The 14,377-nt window shown below is 42.0% G+C and overlaps 1 protein-coding gene across 2 annotated transcripts in view; it reads right to left on the bottom strand.

Annotated features, from left to right (window-relative positions):
• The window catches only part of bmper (BMP binding endothelial regulator), a 48,393-nt gene that overhangs the window by 31,109 nt on the left and 2,907 nt on the right, over nt 1–14,377 (bottom strand). The window contains exons 2-5 of one of the 2 annotated variants that reach the window (XM_035948798.2): nt 11,987–12,066; nt 9,420–9,540; nt 8,889–8,990; nt 591–676 (exon numbers count right to left, since the gene is read on the bottom strand). In XM_035948798.2, coding sequence (XP_035804691.1) covers nt 591–676; nt 8,889–8,970 — 168 coding nt within the window. In that variant the 5' untranslated portion in view covers nt 8,971–8,990; nt 9,420–9,540; nt 11,987–12,066. Of the gene's footprint in view, nt 1–590; nt 677–5,609; nt 6,387–8,888; nt 8,991–9,419; nt 9,541–11,986; nt 12,067–14,377 lie in introns of those variants that run through there. The other variant, XM_035948797.2, reaches the window with a different exon arrangement.

The raw sequence follows: 14,377 nt of genomic DNA, 5'->3' as shown, positions 1-14,377 counted from the left end.
TTGTAGGCTGGTTTTAACAGCCGGACCGAGCCAAGACAGCGTGACGACAGGCACGTCTGTTAAAACAAACAATCCCCACTTCGTGTTTTACTGCAAGTTTGCTGTAAATCCTAAGAAAATAATAAAAAGTCGCATTATGAAGTGCTTTCCTGCACTCGCAAATCACTCGGCTTGTATAAATCCCCCCTTGCAATCCTTACTTCATGTGCCGTAAAACATTTCCTAAAGAGAAAGTTGCAGCATCACATCCATGCTGATGATAAATAGGTTGATTTACCATCAAATCAAGCAGTGCATCAGAACTAAAATCCCGCCAAAAGCTTGCATCCTAAAGTCCGGTTACTGCGTTAGAAACATTTCACAAACTTCCGATAAGAAACATCAAACACAGCTCAATAATCAACTTTCCAAATAGTACTATCAGTGCCTAAAGAGGTAATTTTATCCAGTCAGCCTGAATAGCAAAACCTGAAGCAACAATTACACCTGGAGGTGCCGAGAACAAACAGGGAGGGTCAGGCAGCTGATAACTCAATGTCATGAAACAAACTGCAGCCTCTGCAGCGTATTTGAAGTAAAGTTGCTCTTACCAGACAGACGCAGGTGATGCAGGGGTTGTCGGTGATGTTGGGGATGTGGAGGACCTCTCCTTCATTCTCACAGCTGGCTTCAGTGCCTGTGAGGGACAGGAGGAAAGTTGAAGGCAGCAGGGCTGAGAGTGAATAATGGGTCTGGACCTTTGCCTCCGACCGACTCACCTGATGCACTCAATCACCTGTCAGGACCAGATGATCCTGCACAGGCTTGTGTTAAATACCCCTGTCTCTGTTACACATCAGTCAGGATCATACACAGCAGAGCAAAACATTTCTTCTGGCTTACTGTGCAAAAAATTGCCAAAATGTTAAATATTTCACATGAATTAAGCAGTATTCATATAGACGTAGCATGAAGCATACATTTCTGCGGTTTACTACACAAGTAAAGGTTGTCGAATTTGTCGTTCCAGGTAAAAAAAAAACCAAAACAGTGACATTCAAACCCAGGTCTTAAAAATGTGAGTCAGTCAGTTTGTTACGAGTGAAAATGTAATGTGAACCAACGACAGGAAACGACCCCAAACACGTGAGTTTATGGGCAGAAGCAGGCAGATGTCAACATCTCAGAGCCAACAGAGCTGCAGCAGAAAGAGACACGGTTCAGACTGACATTGGGCTGTTTGGTCATGAGTCAAGTTTGCTTTGAAATTAAAATTTTTTTATCTCAGCAGCAACTTAATGCCGTGAACTGCAAGCTAAACCAGAATCATTGCAGGTGAAGATGATTCCTCACCACTGTCTGCTCTGTTTGCTCTCTGTGGCTGCATTCACCCAGTTTCTTCATCAGGATCATTTAAGGTTCATCCAAGAACTTCATACTCATGAAAAGCCCTACACACTCAAGTTTTTACACTGACACATGGTAACACGAGTTGGAAACCTCAAATAACAAACCAAGAGCATTTTTGAGTGATATCTGGTTCCTGTCTTATCAGTATGTTGTGACCTCTGACTCTTGACCTGAGGACTGATTGATTTATTTTAATGTTGATTATTTTAGAAATTGTCGAATTCCTCGACCCTTTCCAGGAACCAAAGCTATGTGCTATGTGTTCTACTAAGACTCAGCATTTAAAGAGTTTGGAGGGCAGTTTTCTCTTCAAGTCTTTTAGAAACCAAAAAGCACCAGAGCACAGGTTTTATGATGCACTAGATTAAATAGAAAGGTTATGGAGATATTGGTTTGTTGAGTTATGTCACAAAAGGCCACTTTACTGTGGAGTATTCCCCCACTGCGTGAAATCCTGGATGTTATCACAATCTGGGCTGTCATTGCTTGCAGATCTGCCCTGCTCTTTATTGGATTTGCACAAGTTTATGCTCGAACAACTTTCTGAGACAGCATGACATTTGCCAAACATTCTCTTGTAGCATCAGAAGTGAAACATACTGGAAGCAGCTGAATGAGGATATGTTGAAAGAAAAATGCATCAAGCATACAGCAGTTAATTAGAGATGTAAAACCTGCTTTACAAGAGTTCCACTTCAGAGTAATTCACCCGGAGACATGAGTGCAGATTTTTTTTTTCTAATCAAGAGCATTAGAATATTTTGCATATTTTAAGCATCAAGCACCTTATTTCTGGCATACTGGTGAATTTTTATGCTCCATTTGTGCATTTTCTATGCATGCTTTCCTGTTGTTGTGACTAGGAGTTCTCTGCTTCTTCCATGTTTTTATGGACAGGCCAAATGCTTGTGTTCTAAATATTGAGGGTGATGTATCTGCTGCATCTTCCCCACAGTCTATGTCTGGAGACAATGTTTTACCCAAATCAAGGGGTTGACTTTAGTTGAATTAGTTAGCTTGCTTCAGCTGATACTCTGCTTGCGACAGGCATAATTTCAGTGGGTAAAATTGATGATGACTGGCTGGAAGTGAGGAAGCAACGTATGTCCACCTCTGTCTGACTTCAATGATGCATTGTTTCCACAAATTACTCTAAACTGTGATGGTAAATCTGCCACTGATATCCCTGTGAATTAAACATAAACCAAGCAAGTGTGAAAGGCTATAAAGGCCTAACAACAGTAACATCAGCTCACGTGTAAAAGTCCTACTACTTAAAGATCTTAACAAAGTTTACATCGGCTCTGTGATGGAGTAAACTCAGAAGTCACTCTACAACAATAGTTCCTTTAGAGCAGCGAGTGGTGCCGTCTGTTTTTGTCCCTCGGAGTTCGGCAGTAAACTCGCCTGTGGATTTGGGCAGAGCAGACAAACCCTGCCGACTCCACCACCACTGTAAAATTTACAACCTTCGAGTGTAATTAAACTGGCAGGGCTGTAAGTGTTGGGGGGGTGAGGGAGGGAAGGCAGTGGATGGGGTGGGGAGGTGAGGAGGGGGGAGGCCCCGGTCTCTGAGGCCTCCTAGTCTGACAAAAAAAACCCAAAACGCTCCCTCCTCTGTTTTTCAGCTGCTGTGTTTGTCTCATCTGTCAGGGTAGAGATCATAACTAAACACTGATGTATTTACACGGAACCTTCGTAAAGCTCTGCACTAAAGGAAATCAGATAATCTGAAACTAAAGCAAGCAAAAAGCGGTGACAAGGACAATGTAGGACAAATAAAATAATTGGACAAAGCCGTTCAGAGTCATTCAAAGTGCCGGAGCTCAAGGAGACTCAGAACAGAGGTCATTTTCTCTGATTGCAAATGTTGATCTGGCTCTGACAGTTGCTTCTATTTTAGATCCGGTCCAACAAAGCAGTTCATTAAGATCTTATCAATCTTTGATTTAAACGACAGGACAAGTCTTGGATTTGATTCATAGTTTTCACATAGTAACTTCTTCCATCCCATACCAAAAAAAAGTAACACTTTTGTCATCCTGCTCCCTCTCAATATCTCTAATTACCAGCAAATATGTATGTATTGCACCTTTCATTAATGTCCAGCAGCAGAAGTAGAATCCATATGATTCACTTGAGTAAAAGTACAAATACTGCAGTATTTCAGTACTTCATTATAAGTAAGAAAATCTCCTCAGTGTATTAATACCTTACAGTTACATTTTACTGGTACATTTAGTTGAGGTGGATTTTATTTTATTTTATATGTGTTGGATACTCTGCCTGCATTTCAGTTTGTAGGGCAAAGCCTGATAAAAGTGCAATATTTGTGTCTGAAAAGAGTACTTGTGCTCCATGACTGTGTCTCTGGACAAAGAGGGTTATTTTAAAATGAAGAAATATCGTATGTGATATAAAGAATTACACACATGTGAAATTTAAATCAAATTGCTTCTAAAAGATTGTAGCAGAGAGAGGCAGGACATGATGGGAATGACATGCAACAAGTGCGGTGAAGTGGATTTAAACCAGCACTGCTGCAACACTGCAGATACAGCCGTGAAGCCAGGACGACCTCTGTGCCCGCTGCTCCACCTGCTGCACTGACACATTCAACAGCCCCACTAGAAGACCTCAGATGGCTCAGGACGCTCAGGTCTGTGGTCCAGCAGACAATAGACAGATGATACAGGGCATATTTGGGATGCCAGGTGGAGGAATCTGATCTGGTGGGATCATAATGGTGCAGCCTTCTCAGCTAATGCAGACAAGCTCAGAGGTTTCCAACACTGCTTCATGTCAAACAGGTACACGTCCGACCGGAGACCCATCTGGTACAGGTTTTGTCCCCCTCCTCCCCATCTGATTCTCATCTTTCCAGGAAAAGAGATAACAGCCAAGAGGGGGGAAACCTTTCAAATCAGAAATGGTTCTTATCAGGGCAGGAGCGGATGTGGATAAAGTGGATTTTCTTGTCTTGTATGTGGACTTTAACGTTCAAAGCTGAACAGAATGTGAAACCTCTTTCCTGAATCAGATCCTCCTGTTTTGTGAATCAGTTTAACTACTTAAGTCATGGAAATGAACAAGCATAATCAAATTTATTCAATCTAATGCCCTGTCAGGTCAGCAAAAGCAGGTCAGGCCGGCCTCTGTGCGTCTTATCGCTGCGTAAATAGCAGCGATAAGACGCACAGAGGCCAGACTGCTGCTGCTGCTGCTGCTTGGCCTGCGCGTAATAACACATCCACCTTCCATTCACTTGTTTCCATTATTCTCATTCCTCAACGGCGCTGGGGGGCAAACAGGCGATATCCTTTGATGCAATGTGGCTGTCAAAGAGGGAGCGAGCCGGGGAGAGAGCGCGCGTTTAGACCGAGAGAGACAGACAGAGAGGCCGCTCAGGAGGGAGGACAGAGTAAAATACTGTTAAATCAGAGCTGGTTAAGGAAAGTGATTTACTTTACAGCCTGCTTTTAACGAAAAAAAGCGGGTTAATTATAACCCAAAGTGACGCAAACAACAATTTGAGTAAAGATCACTTATAATTTTACGCAAGCCTTTTTCATCCTTAAAGATTCAGATCCTTGCGTAATTTCCTTACGGTTGATATAAATTACTTTGATATCGACTCGTGTCATCTTGATATATGCAAGTCTTTCTGCAAATAACAAGCTTTGCTGCAAAGAACACGCGTACCAGTGTGGATTTGGGTGGATTTCTATATCTCCACTGCTTCAAGTAACAGCAGGAGCGGACAAACTCCCTGCAGGGTGGTACAGAGAGGATAACCAGGATAAAGAATTATATAATTTTGCACATTTTTAAACGATTTTAGCGAGATAACAAAAAAATGCAAACACGATTTCTGATGATGCCAAGTATAGGAATGAGTTTAAGAATTTCGGAGAATTTTCTGAGCAATAAAAGCGCGTTTCCCGTATACTGTTGATGTTTTTTGCTTTCCTCGTAATCACGCACCACACTGGAGGTCGTCGCCAACGGTTCGCGAAGCCTTCACTTCACCACCACATTACTGGTAATCAGAAGCTGAAGTCACTTTGGTTTTAGTGCGCTCTTCCTGGCAGAGGAAAAAACAGACTGAAGCAGCGAGGAGACGCGGCTGCAGACTAAATAACCAGGGGTTTGGGTAGATTTTACGCACGGTGGGTGTTGTGATGTGTTATTATGAAACCATATGATCCCTTTAATCTTACCTGTAATTAGCGGAGAGGAAGACCGGGGCGTTTGGAGCAGCAACAAAAAGCAGAGGAAAAACCTACAGGTGGACGACGAGGGAGGGTTCGAGCAGCGGAGCAACATCCTCGGGTTCGCTCCAGAAAAAAAAAATCAAAGAGTTTAGTGAAAACGGAGGAATAAATAAATAACAACAATCCAAAGAGTCGAGCGAAGCAGCTCCACAATCAGCGTTTATCTCGTAAACTTCTCGTCTTTATGGCAGCTGGGAGAGGAAGCCTCCTTAATTTGTTGGTTTGCGCTGAAATGCCAAAGCGACGATCAGCCAGACGCGCGGTGATTACGGCGACATTAAAATGACAAAGACGCGCCGGCAGCCAGGAGACAGCGGGGCTGCGTATGCCCAGCGCAGAAAACAGGAGTTCGAGAAGGAATCATGGACATTTAGGAAGATAATCAGTCTGCAGATCCTGCAGATGTGGAAGTCCCAAGGCGGCAGCGGAGAGGTTTTGAGGTCTGAAGATGGATTTCACTCCAGTCCGGCTGTCAGAAGAATCCAAACCAAAGTGACCGAGCAAAGATAAAGACGCACATGCAGCTTTAGAACAGGAGTGTTTTAAAACTCCCCGTCCAGAAGTCAGCAAGTGGAGCTTTTTCCTGCTGGAGAGTCGTCTCAATGTGGCTCCCAAAGTCCGTTTGACACATGGATGCTCGATGCCTACTGTCCCGGACGGAGGATTGGACTGCAGCCTCTCTCTCTCTGAGCAGCGTAAAAAAGTCGACCTGCTTCTCCTCCTCCTCCTCCTCCTCCTCCTTTGGCATTAAAGCGGACCTGTGGTGTCGGAGCGCACCACGGAGCCAGAAAGTCCTGCCTCCTCTGTGAAAGCCAGGACCTCCTCCTGTCTCTAGACCTCTCCAAAAGCCCCCCAGACACTCTGTGGTCCTCCTGCAGAAACCCCCCCAGACTTCATTTTGCAGCTTGAAGTTTTTAATAATGACAACACATCAGCTTCTGTTTGCCTGCTACTGAAATTGTGTATACTATAAAAACTCTGTTTGTGTGAATGAGGAGAAAGAGATTTTTGGATTCATTCATCGCTTTCATTACCATCAAGCCAGGGGAGCTTCATGTCTCCAAGTTGTAGGTTTATGCTTTTTTGAAGAGAGTAGAAAAACAAAGACAATGAAACAGAAGAAATAAAGAGAGAGGTAAGTGCAACATGTGTCTTCTGCAGAACACATCTGACAATCCCCAAATTTTAAGAAATCATTTAGTCTTTTCTAGGTGAAACTCTTAGTCTGGCACAATTGGCAAAATAATATTTTTCATACAGTTTTAGATACAACAAAAACTAAATTTCTCTTCATTTCCTTTTCTATTATTTCTTTTGTTACCTGTAAACAGTTTCAGATTTTTTCAGGGATTCTTTGCAACTGTGTTCAGTGTTATGTATGTTTGTCCAAGCCACATTAATTACACTGAAGGGAAATCACAATACTCATGCATGATATCAAGAACAATATGTTTGCTGTAGAAATTGGACGGAGCTCTGATCTCAACCCTATCCAAAACCGTTTTAATGAACTGGAACAGTGACTGCAAACTAGACTTTATCGCACAATAAATAATGCTCTTGTGACTGAATGGCATCAAATCCCTGCAGCCAGGTGCCAACATTTGGTGGGAAGCCAGAAACCTGAGGATATTAATGTGTACAACCACATTCTTGCGTGTCTAAATAATTTGAGACATAACTTATACTCTACGTAGTTAATATGTTTGTACTGGCAACAGTTTTTTCGGATCAAACTTCATGTCAGTGAAGTTTTATTAGCCTGAATATTAATGCATTATCCTCAGTCCTCACAGTTGATTATAAAATGAGTTTCTAGTTTAGTTCATTTCAAAATAAGGACATTTTTGCTGTGAAAGTGCTGCCAAGGACTCATTTGGGACGTTGAAAAGGTCAAATGTCAGTAGTTCCCAAAGTGGGTTCTCAACATTGCTTTGACCACGACAGGACCAACTGTGAGCCGAGGGTTTACTGTTTGAGTTTCTACATTTAAAAGAAGAATTCCCTCCATTTAAAAAAACAAACAAACCCCCCCCCCAAAAAACAGGTATCTAATTCACAATCAGCAGCTCATTACGACCCTCGAACATGTTTTCTTGTTAAGAGCCACAGAGTAAGGGAGGAGGTTGGGGGGGGTGGATGGGTCAAGAAAGTCAAGATTTCTTTTAAACATGACTATTCTACAACCTGAACTGGTTGCTTTCGTTTTTAACTAGTCCTGTTATCTTAATGAAATGAACAAAAGTTCTTTACCTTAAGCTAAGCGAGACGTTTATTCGGCCTAACTTCACCGTAGAACTGTCACCGAATGAAATGATTTATTTTTGAACAGTGATTTCCAACTGTTCGTATCTTTTGCTGCCACTATGTTCCAAATAGAAGATGGGAACAAAAAACCTGTTTTGTCATTTAGGTTGAAAGATTTGCTTTATTTTCTTGAAACACAACATATTGATGTAACAAACATATATTTGCAACTTTGTTTTACGCAAACACTTAAAAAAGTCTCTTTTTTTGACAACAAGCTCCTTCACTGTGTTCTACATTCTAGCATTACGGTCACATGAATCTGCAGTCTGGAGTCAACATTAAAGTCTTATGTGACAGATGAAGCGGGTTGCATGACAGCATCTGTGTGTGCATGTGTGTGTGTGTGTGTGTGTGTGTGTGTGTGTGTGTGTGTGTGTGTGTGTGTGTGTGTGTGTGTCTGGCCTCTTTAAAGTGAAGCTCGTCAGAAGCTCAGACAGGGAGGAAAAGCGAGTCTTCAAAGAAATAATTAGGACCCACCCAGCAGCTTTTAACTGAGCGTCAGCCACCGCTCGATCTGTGCCGCTGCACGCTGGAAACACAGCAGCACAGGAGGTGTGTGTGTGTCAACAAAAACAGCAAGCAAGGGAGTCAAAAGAGAAATGTGTGAGTTGCAGAGAGAGACGGAGAAGCAGAGTGTGTTTCTAAAGAGTAAGTTTGGCAAAAAGAGAAAGGCATTTCCTAAAGAGATGAAGGACATCAAAGAGGGACAGTTTGGGTCATAAAAGAGAGATTAAAGCAGAAAAAGAGGCGTGCTAAAATGAGACCATCAATTTGAAGGAAAAAAATGTCCCTATTACAGGTGAGAAGTGCCTCAGAGTGAGGGTATGAGGTAGAATTTTTGGTAATATTAACCACTAGATGGCAACAGAGAGAAGAAGGGGGGTTGACCTGATCTGACCACGGAAACACACAGACCTTTAACAATCCTCCTCACACACTTTCCACCGCTGACACACACACATCTGAGGAGACGACAGGGAGTCAGCCGGGACGTCATGAAGGATTCTGGAGTGGGTGCTGCCGGGTATGGATGAAAGATGAATTTATCAGCAGACAAATACATGCCGCAGCTTTAAGGACATCTAAAAATGCTGTAGGTTTTAAAAACATTTCCAAACTATTGGCAGATAAACACAGATTAAGTGAAGATTCTAATGTCGTTTGGATATTTGTATGCCTTTCCTCTAAAACAATCAGCATCAGATTTTTTCCGTTTTCCAGTAAAAATGAAGACAGTCTTGAATGGGTAAAAGGTAGAGTTTAAAGTTCTCCAAAGCAAGGTAAGGAGGAAAATGATGTAATTATTATAATCACAGGCCTTACTTTATAAACACGCACACCAAAGAGCTAAGAACAAGGGAGAAATCAGTTCATAAGAAGTGAAGGGGAGGTGAAGGGATGAGTTTGTCTCGCTGAGATGGGTTGTCTTGCTCATGCGGGACTGACCTGAAGTTTTCCGGGGTGTGCGAGGATCCTCCTGCCCTCAGACTGGCTGCAGACGGGCGCTGGGGCCCCGGCAGCCCTGAGGTTAAAGCCCCCTGCAGCCGCTAGGTCTGGCTCTGAGAGGCTGAGAGGGGTGATGAAGGGGGGAGGAGAGGTTAGACCCAGCTGTCTGAGTCAGGTCACACCAACACTAACAGCCTGCTGCCACTGCAAGAACCTTTCCAGGAACTCTGTAGACCAGCAGTTTGAACCAAAGAAGCTGTGTTTAAACATAGTTTTCAGTCACAGTCAATGGCCTTAAACAAAATCCATATTCTCAAAGTAGAGGTTTTCCAGAAAATAAGCTTCAAATTTGCAGAAGCGACTAGTTAGACACATTACAGCTGCTACAACTTTTGTACAGTTTCATTTGGACACACGGTGAGCAGAGAGTTGCCACCAGATAGTAATATAAATACACATATCTCTGAGTTAGAGGCTGAAGTTGTGAACTAGATGGAGCAAGCAGCACAGAGGGTGGAGCTACACAATAAAAGCCCAAATTGTCATGTAATTGTTTGCATCTTACATCCTTCTAAGCACATAAACTGCAGATATTAGGATGTTTATGGAGCTTTTCAGCAACTATCTTCTGTATTTTTTCACATCAGACAAACAACACCCTGGAAACTGAGCATAAAGTGCAAATGAGCAGAGTTGAGGTTTTGATGTGGTCCATATTTCAGGACGGAAAGACTGTTTTCTGTGTATCTTTCGGAGGGCAGGGAGGTATGTTTCTGGAGAACTCCTGAATTAGTGGGGGAGCTCTGGGATCTATCACACTGCATACTCTCCTGGTTTTACAAGCTTCTTACAGGGAATTCGGGCTACGAGTTAATCTCTTGGCATGTATCACTGCTGTCGGACAGAAGCCACATATCTGCAGAAAGGACATTTTGCAGGAAGGAAGCATGGAATGCTTTTCTTACAGGTTTCAAGGGCCCAGAGGTAATGAAACTCACTCAGCACATAATTGACTTTGTAAAACTTCAGCTGAAGTAAGAAAAAGAAAAACAGTCAAATTGCAGCGGTGAGGAGGGGTTTTCCCTCCGTGATTGCGGCACAGTTTAGTTTTCACCTCCTTACCTGCCGCTCGGGATCAGGACATGAACACACAAAAGACACACCAGAGATCCTATTCTTCAAGGTGGAAACACTGTGAACATTTTGAGAGCAAGACCCCGGAACAGAACGAGGCTGTGATGTGATTTTGGCATAGTGGCGAAAGGATTACTGCAACCTCTGCCTTCGTCACAGGGACGCTGGCCCAAAAAACTTTTTTCCCCACACATACTCATCGGAAAAGGAGCAGCTGTAAAACGGTGAATAAACTTTTTTTGAGCATTACAAACTCCACAAAATGACCCTTTTCACTATCAGATTTCGATCCATTTGGTAGAAGGACATCTGGAGAATCTAGAACAGTTGTATGATTATTTTGCTTAATCCCATTTATGTGTGCAAGGAACCAATAGGAAGTCAGTTGGCTTGGCTGGCGGGAATCTCGGCTGCGCACACCTCTAAGTGGCCATCTGAGAAAGACGCTAATGTGCATGCTTTATGGTCCCAAAATTGCAGAAGCATGTGGAGGATCTGGGTGCATCATGGAGACAGCTTGGAAAACTTTTCTGGTGTACGCACCACTGAAAGACTTTAATTCGGCATCTTGTAGTCTCTCTGGAGAGCTGGGTACGGCAATGCTGCTCAGCTTTGTTGCCAGTTTTTAATAGTGGTCAATCGTAGTATTGTGCAAAACATCCCCTGTGCCCTTGTGTAGAGAAGAAACAGTTTGGTGACATGTTGGTGGCAGTTTGCTAGACTAGTTGGTGAGCTTGGACTTTTTACCTTTTATCCACACACTGTGCCCTTTGCTCCCCTTTGGATGTTTTGAGATTGTACACAATTTTATTGTCACATAATTCATTACAAACATACTTGTACTGGTAACGCCTGTCTCCTGACTGTCTGGGAATCATAGCATGTACACTCTTACTTGTATATTTGTAGTAGCATTATTAAGACATAATCATACTCCCCTGCAGACACCCGCATGGGCAGCTGTGGACACCATGGACCCACAGTTACTGCGATTATACGACTTTTCTAGTTCTGGAGTCCACTAGGATGACTCCACTGCAAAGGTGTGCAGTAGCTTGTATCTACATATTCTGCATATACATACTATTGCAGAGCATATGAACTATTTTACAATTCTGGGCTGTTCTCATGGATGCAGAAAATATAACACTGGCCTTACTCTCAGAGCACCACTCTGTCAAAATTAATTTAATTGAGGCTCACCAAAGTTAAACTCCAACATAAACAAATTGGGAATTACCCCACAGGATCATGTGACGATGCCACCTACAAACTGTTGTCACCCACCTGCATGCTGCTATGTCACAGTTCACTAGGAAGTTAGTTAAAACTGATTTTTTTTTTCTTGTAGTTTCAATATTTGGACACAGACTGTGCTAATTATGGGGCTTTGTGTGCCCTTTCAAAGGTCAGTGGTTTTCTGTAGCTCTTACCAGCTGTGCTGCCGTCTTCTCCTGTTTTAGGTTTGCTGTCTGTGCATCTTTAGGGGTTCGTTCACGCTGTGGTTTTCTGTCTGCAAACAGGGAAAATTAAAATACAATGTATATGCATTAATCAGTGAATATTTTGGCATTTCTTTCTCCTAAAATATAGCAAATATATTGGTCATTTCACAGTATTTTAAGTTTTTTTTGACAAATATCTCAATCAAGATCCGAACTATGAACCAGGAAAGGTTCTCAGAAAAAAACCTAAGTATACATATACATTTTGCCATTCAAGAAGAATGACTAAAATGCTGTTTTTTGCCATCTTTCCACATAAAAGAGAGAAAATGTTGTAACTTCACTTAAGGTTAAGACAATCATGATATAGCAGCTATACCAAGGAAGCTAAGTATAATTTCTGGTAATTTTCCCCAGGAATCAAAACATGGGATCAGTGTTGTTCACACAAAAAAGAAATCCGAGCCACTTAAGTTCCCCGTGGCGGAGGTGAAACGCTGCTGACACTTCAAATCTTCAGCAAGAGCAAAATGATGCGGCAATTATCTAATCCAGTTTGTTTACGCCTTAAACCCAGAGAGACAGAAATAAGCTCCGAAATAAAACCCAGAGAGGAGACGTCTGCTCCTCCATGTCTAAATCCAACATCCGCTTTTATGATATTCAGTCCAAACTGCTGCTGCAGCCTCAGAAACAGTTTGATTGTCTAAGTATTGTTGTTTGATGTTTTTAACAGTTGGGTGTGCGCAGCTACGTTTTGTGGTTCCTCACATCAGGGCTGGTTTACTGGACACACGTGAGGGAGGGAAGAAGTTACTGATGAGGAAAAAATTTTATCTGGGAAAGTGTTTAAAAGACATAAAGACGAAACACGAACCAGACAGTAAAGGAGAATGACGGTAAAAAGAGAGAGAGGTAAACGAGGAAGACTGGGGTAAACAATGTGTTTTATAAGAGAAGAATAAAACCAAATACTGGAAGAGAAATTAACCTGAATGTACACTGGATGTGACTGTTATGCTTTTGTTGCAGTTCTGTCCGGGCATTAGTAGTAGTAGAGCATCTTCATCTTTTCTGCACTGCTTTGCACTTTTTTGCCTGTGTTTTCCAAGTTTAGTATGAAAATTGTATTTAATCAAATAATGTCACTAAGATCAAAATTGACTTTTCAAAGGAGAAAGTAAAGCAGAAGAAGTGAGAACAGTGAGAAAACACGTCACACAGACGGTCAGACAGAAGTCCCAAATTAACACTTTAAATTCAGCCCAGGTGTATTATTTAATACATGTGAATGATGAGGATCCTTATATTAATATGGCAGCAATTTTTATGGCTGTACTTTACTCATTTTCATTGTCATACACAGCTGCTGTCTTATCTATTTTGTAGCAATACCTCGTGAACATAAGCTGGGAAGACACTGTACAAATGAATCCAGATTTTAAAAGCAAATTGAGCTTAACTAAGTTTGGAATCAGTATGACTTTCTACCAGATTTTGTTTGTCGTGTAACATGCAGTTTGGGGTCACCCTGTCTGATGAATTACCTGAATGATCAACAATCTGGTGGTCAGACAGTCAGTTACATGTGTGGCAGGCTGAATTGGTGGGAGGTAGTGAGCTTGTTTTGATATGACTAGAGTAGTATTTTGCATTTTGTGCAGTCTAAACTGTCTCAAGAGTCCTTCTGTGATATAAAACTGAGCTTTGCTGCAATGCGGACAGATCTGACTGTCCATATCTGTCAGAAATCTAAACTTCCATACTTACATCCTGCTCCTGGTAGAATTGCACAAGCTAACACTTGGAGCCAATAGGTAGAGGAAATAAAACATTTCAGAAGTTTATCTTGAGTGTGATTCTGCCCAAAACAGAGAAATCTTTTGAGACATGTTATTTTTGTTAATTCAGTAAATTTAATACATTTCATTTGACAACATTTCTTTGTTGCTACCAAAAAATGGTAGTTACGTAACACACTAAGAGTGTATTCATTCATTCATCCGTCCATCCATCCAGAGATGTTTATTATTCTAAACCAATATCAAAAACAAATTCCAAACTGTTTGTGGGCCTTAGATGCAGGGGACTTTTTTTTTCAGCATTGGAAATATGGTCAAAGATCTAAAGTTGGAACCTCTTGTGGACAAAGGGGGTAAAGTTCCCAAGTTCTTGAAAAAAAGTTACAGACTTCCAGGAAAAGTTCCTGTGGGTGGAGAAGGGGCTAAAAGAGCGCTGAAAGAGGAAAGAAAATAACAAAGAGAGGCTGGTAATTTTGTGAGGGTTGATAGATGGAGGGATGGAGGGGTGGGAAAGAGGATAAAATGGCGAGAGAGGGGAAGCTAAGAGTGAAAGTTAAAAGAGACGATGAAAGAAGAT

The sequence above is a fragment of the Amphiprion ocellaris genome, chromosome 9 (genome assembly GCF_022539595.1).
Source record: "Amphiprion ocellaris isolate individual 3 ecotype Okinawa chromosome 9, ASM2253959v1, whole genome shotgun sequence".
Taxonomy (NCBI): Eukaryota; Metazoa; Chordata; class Actinopteri; family Pomacentridae; genus Amphiprion; species Amphiprion ocellaris.
Note: the sequence above shows the minus strand (reverse complement) of the source record. Positions and strands in the feature narration are given on the sequence as shown.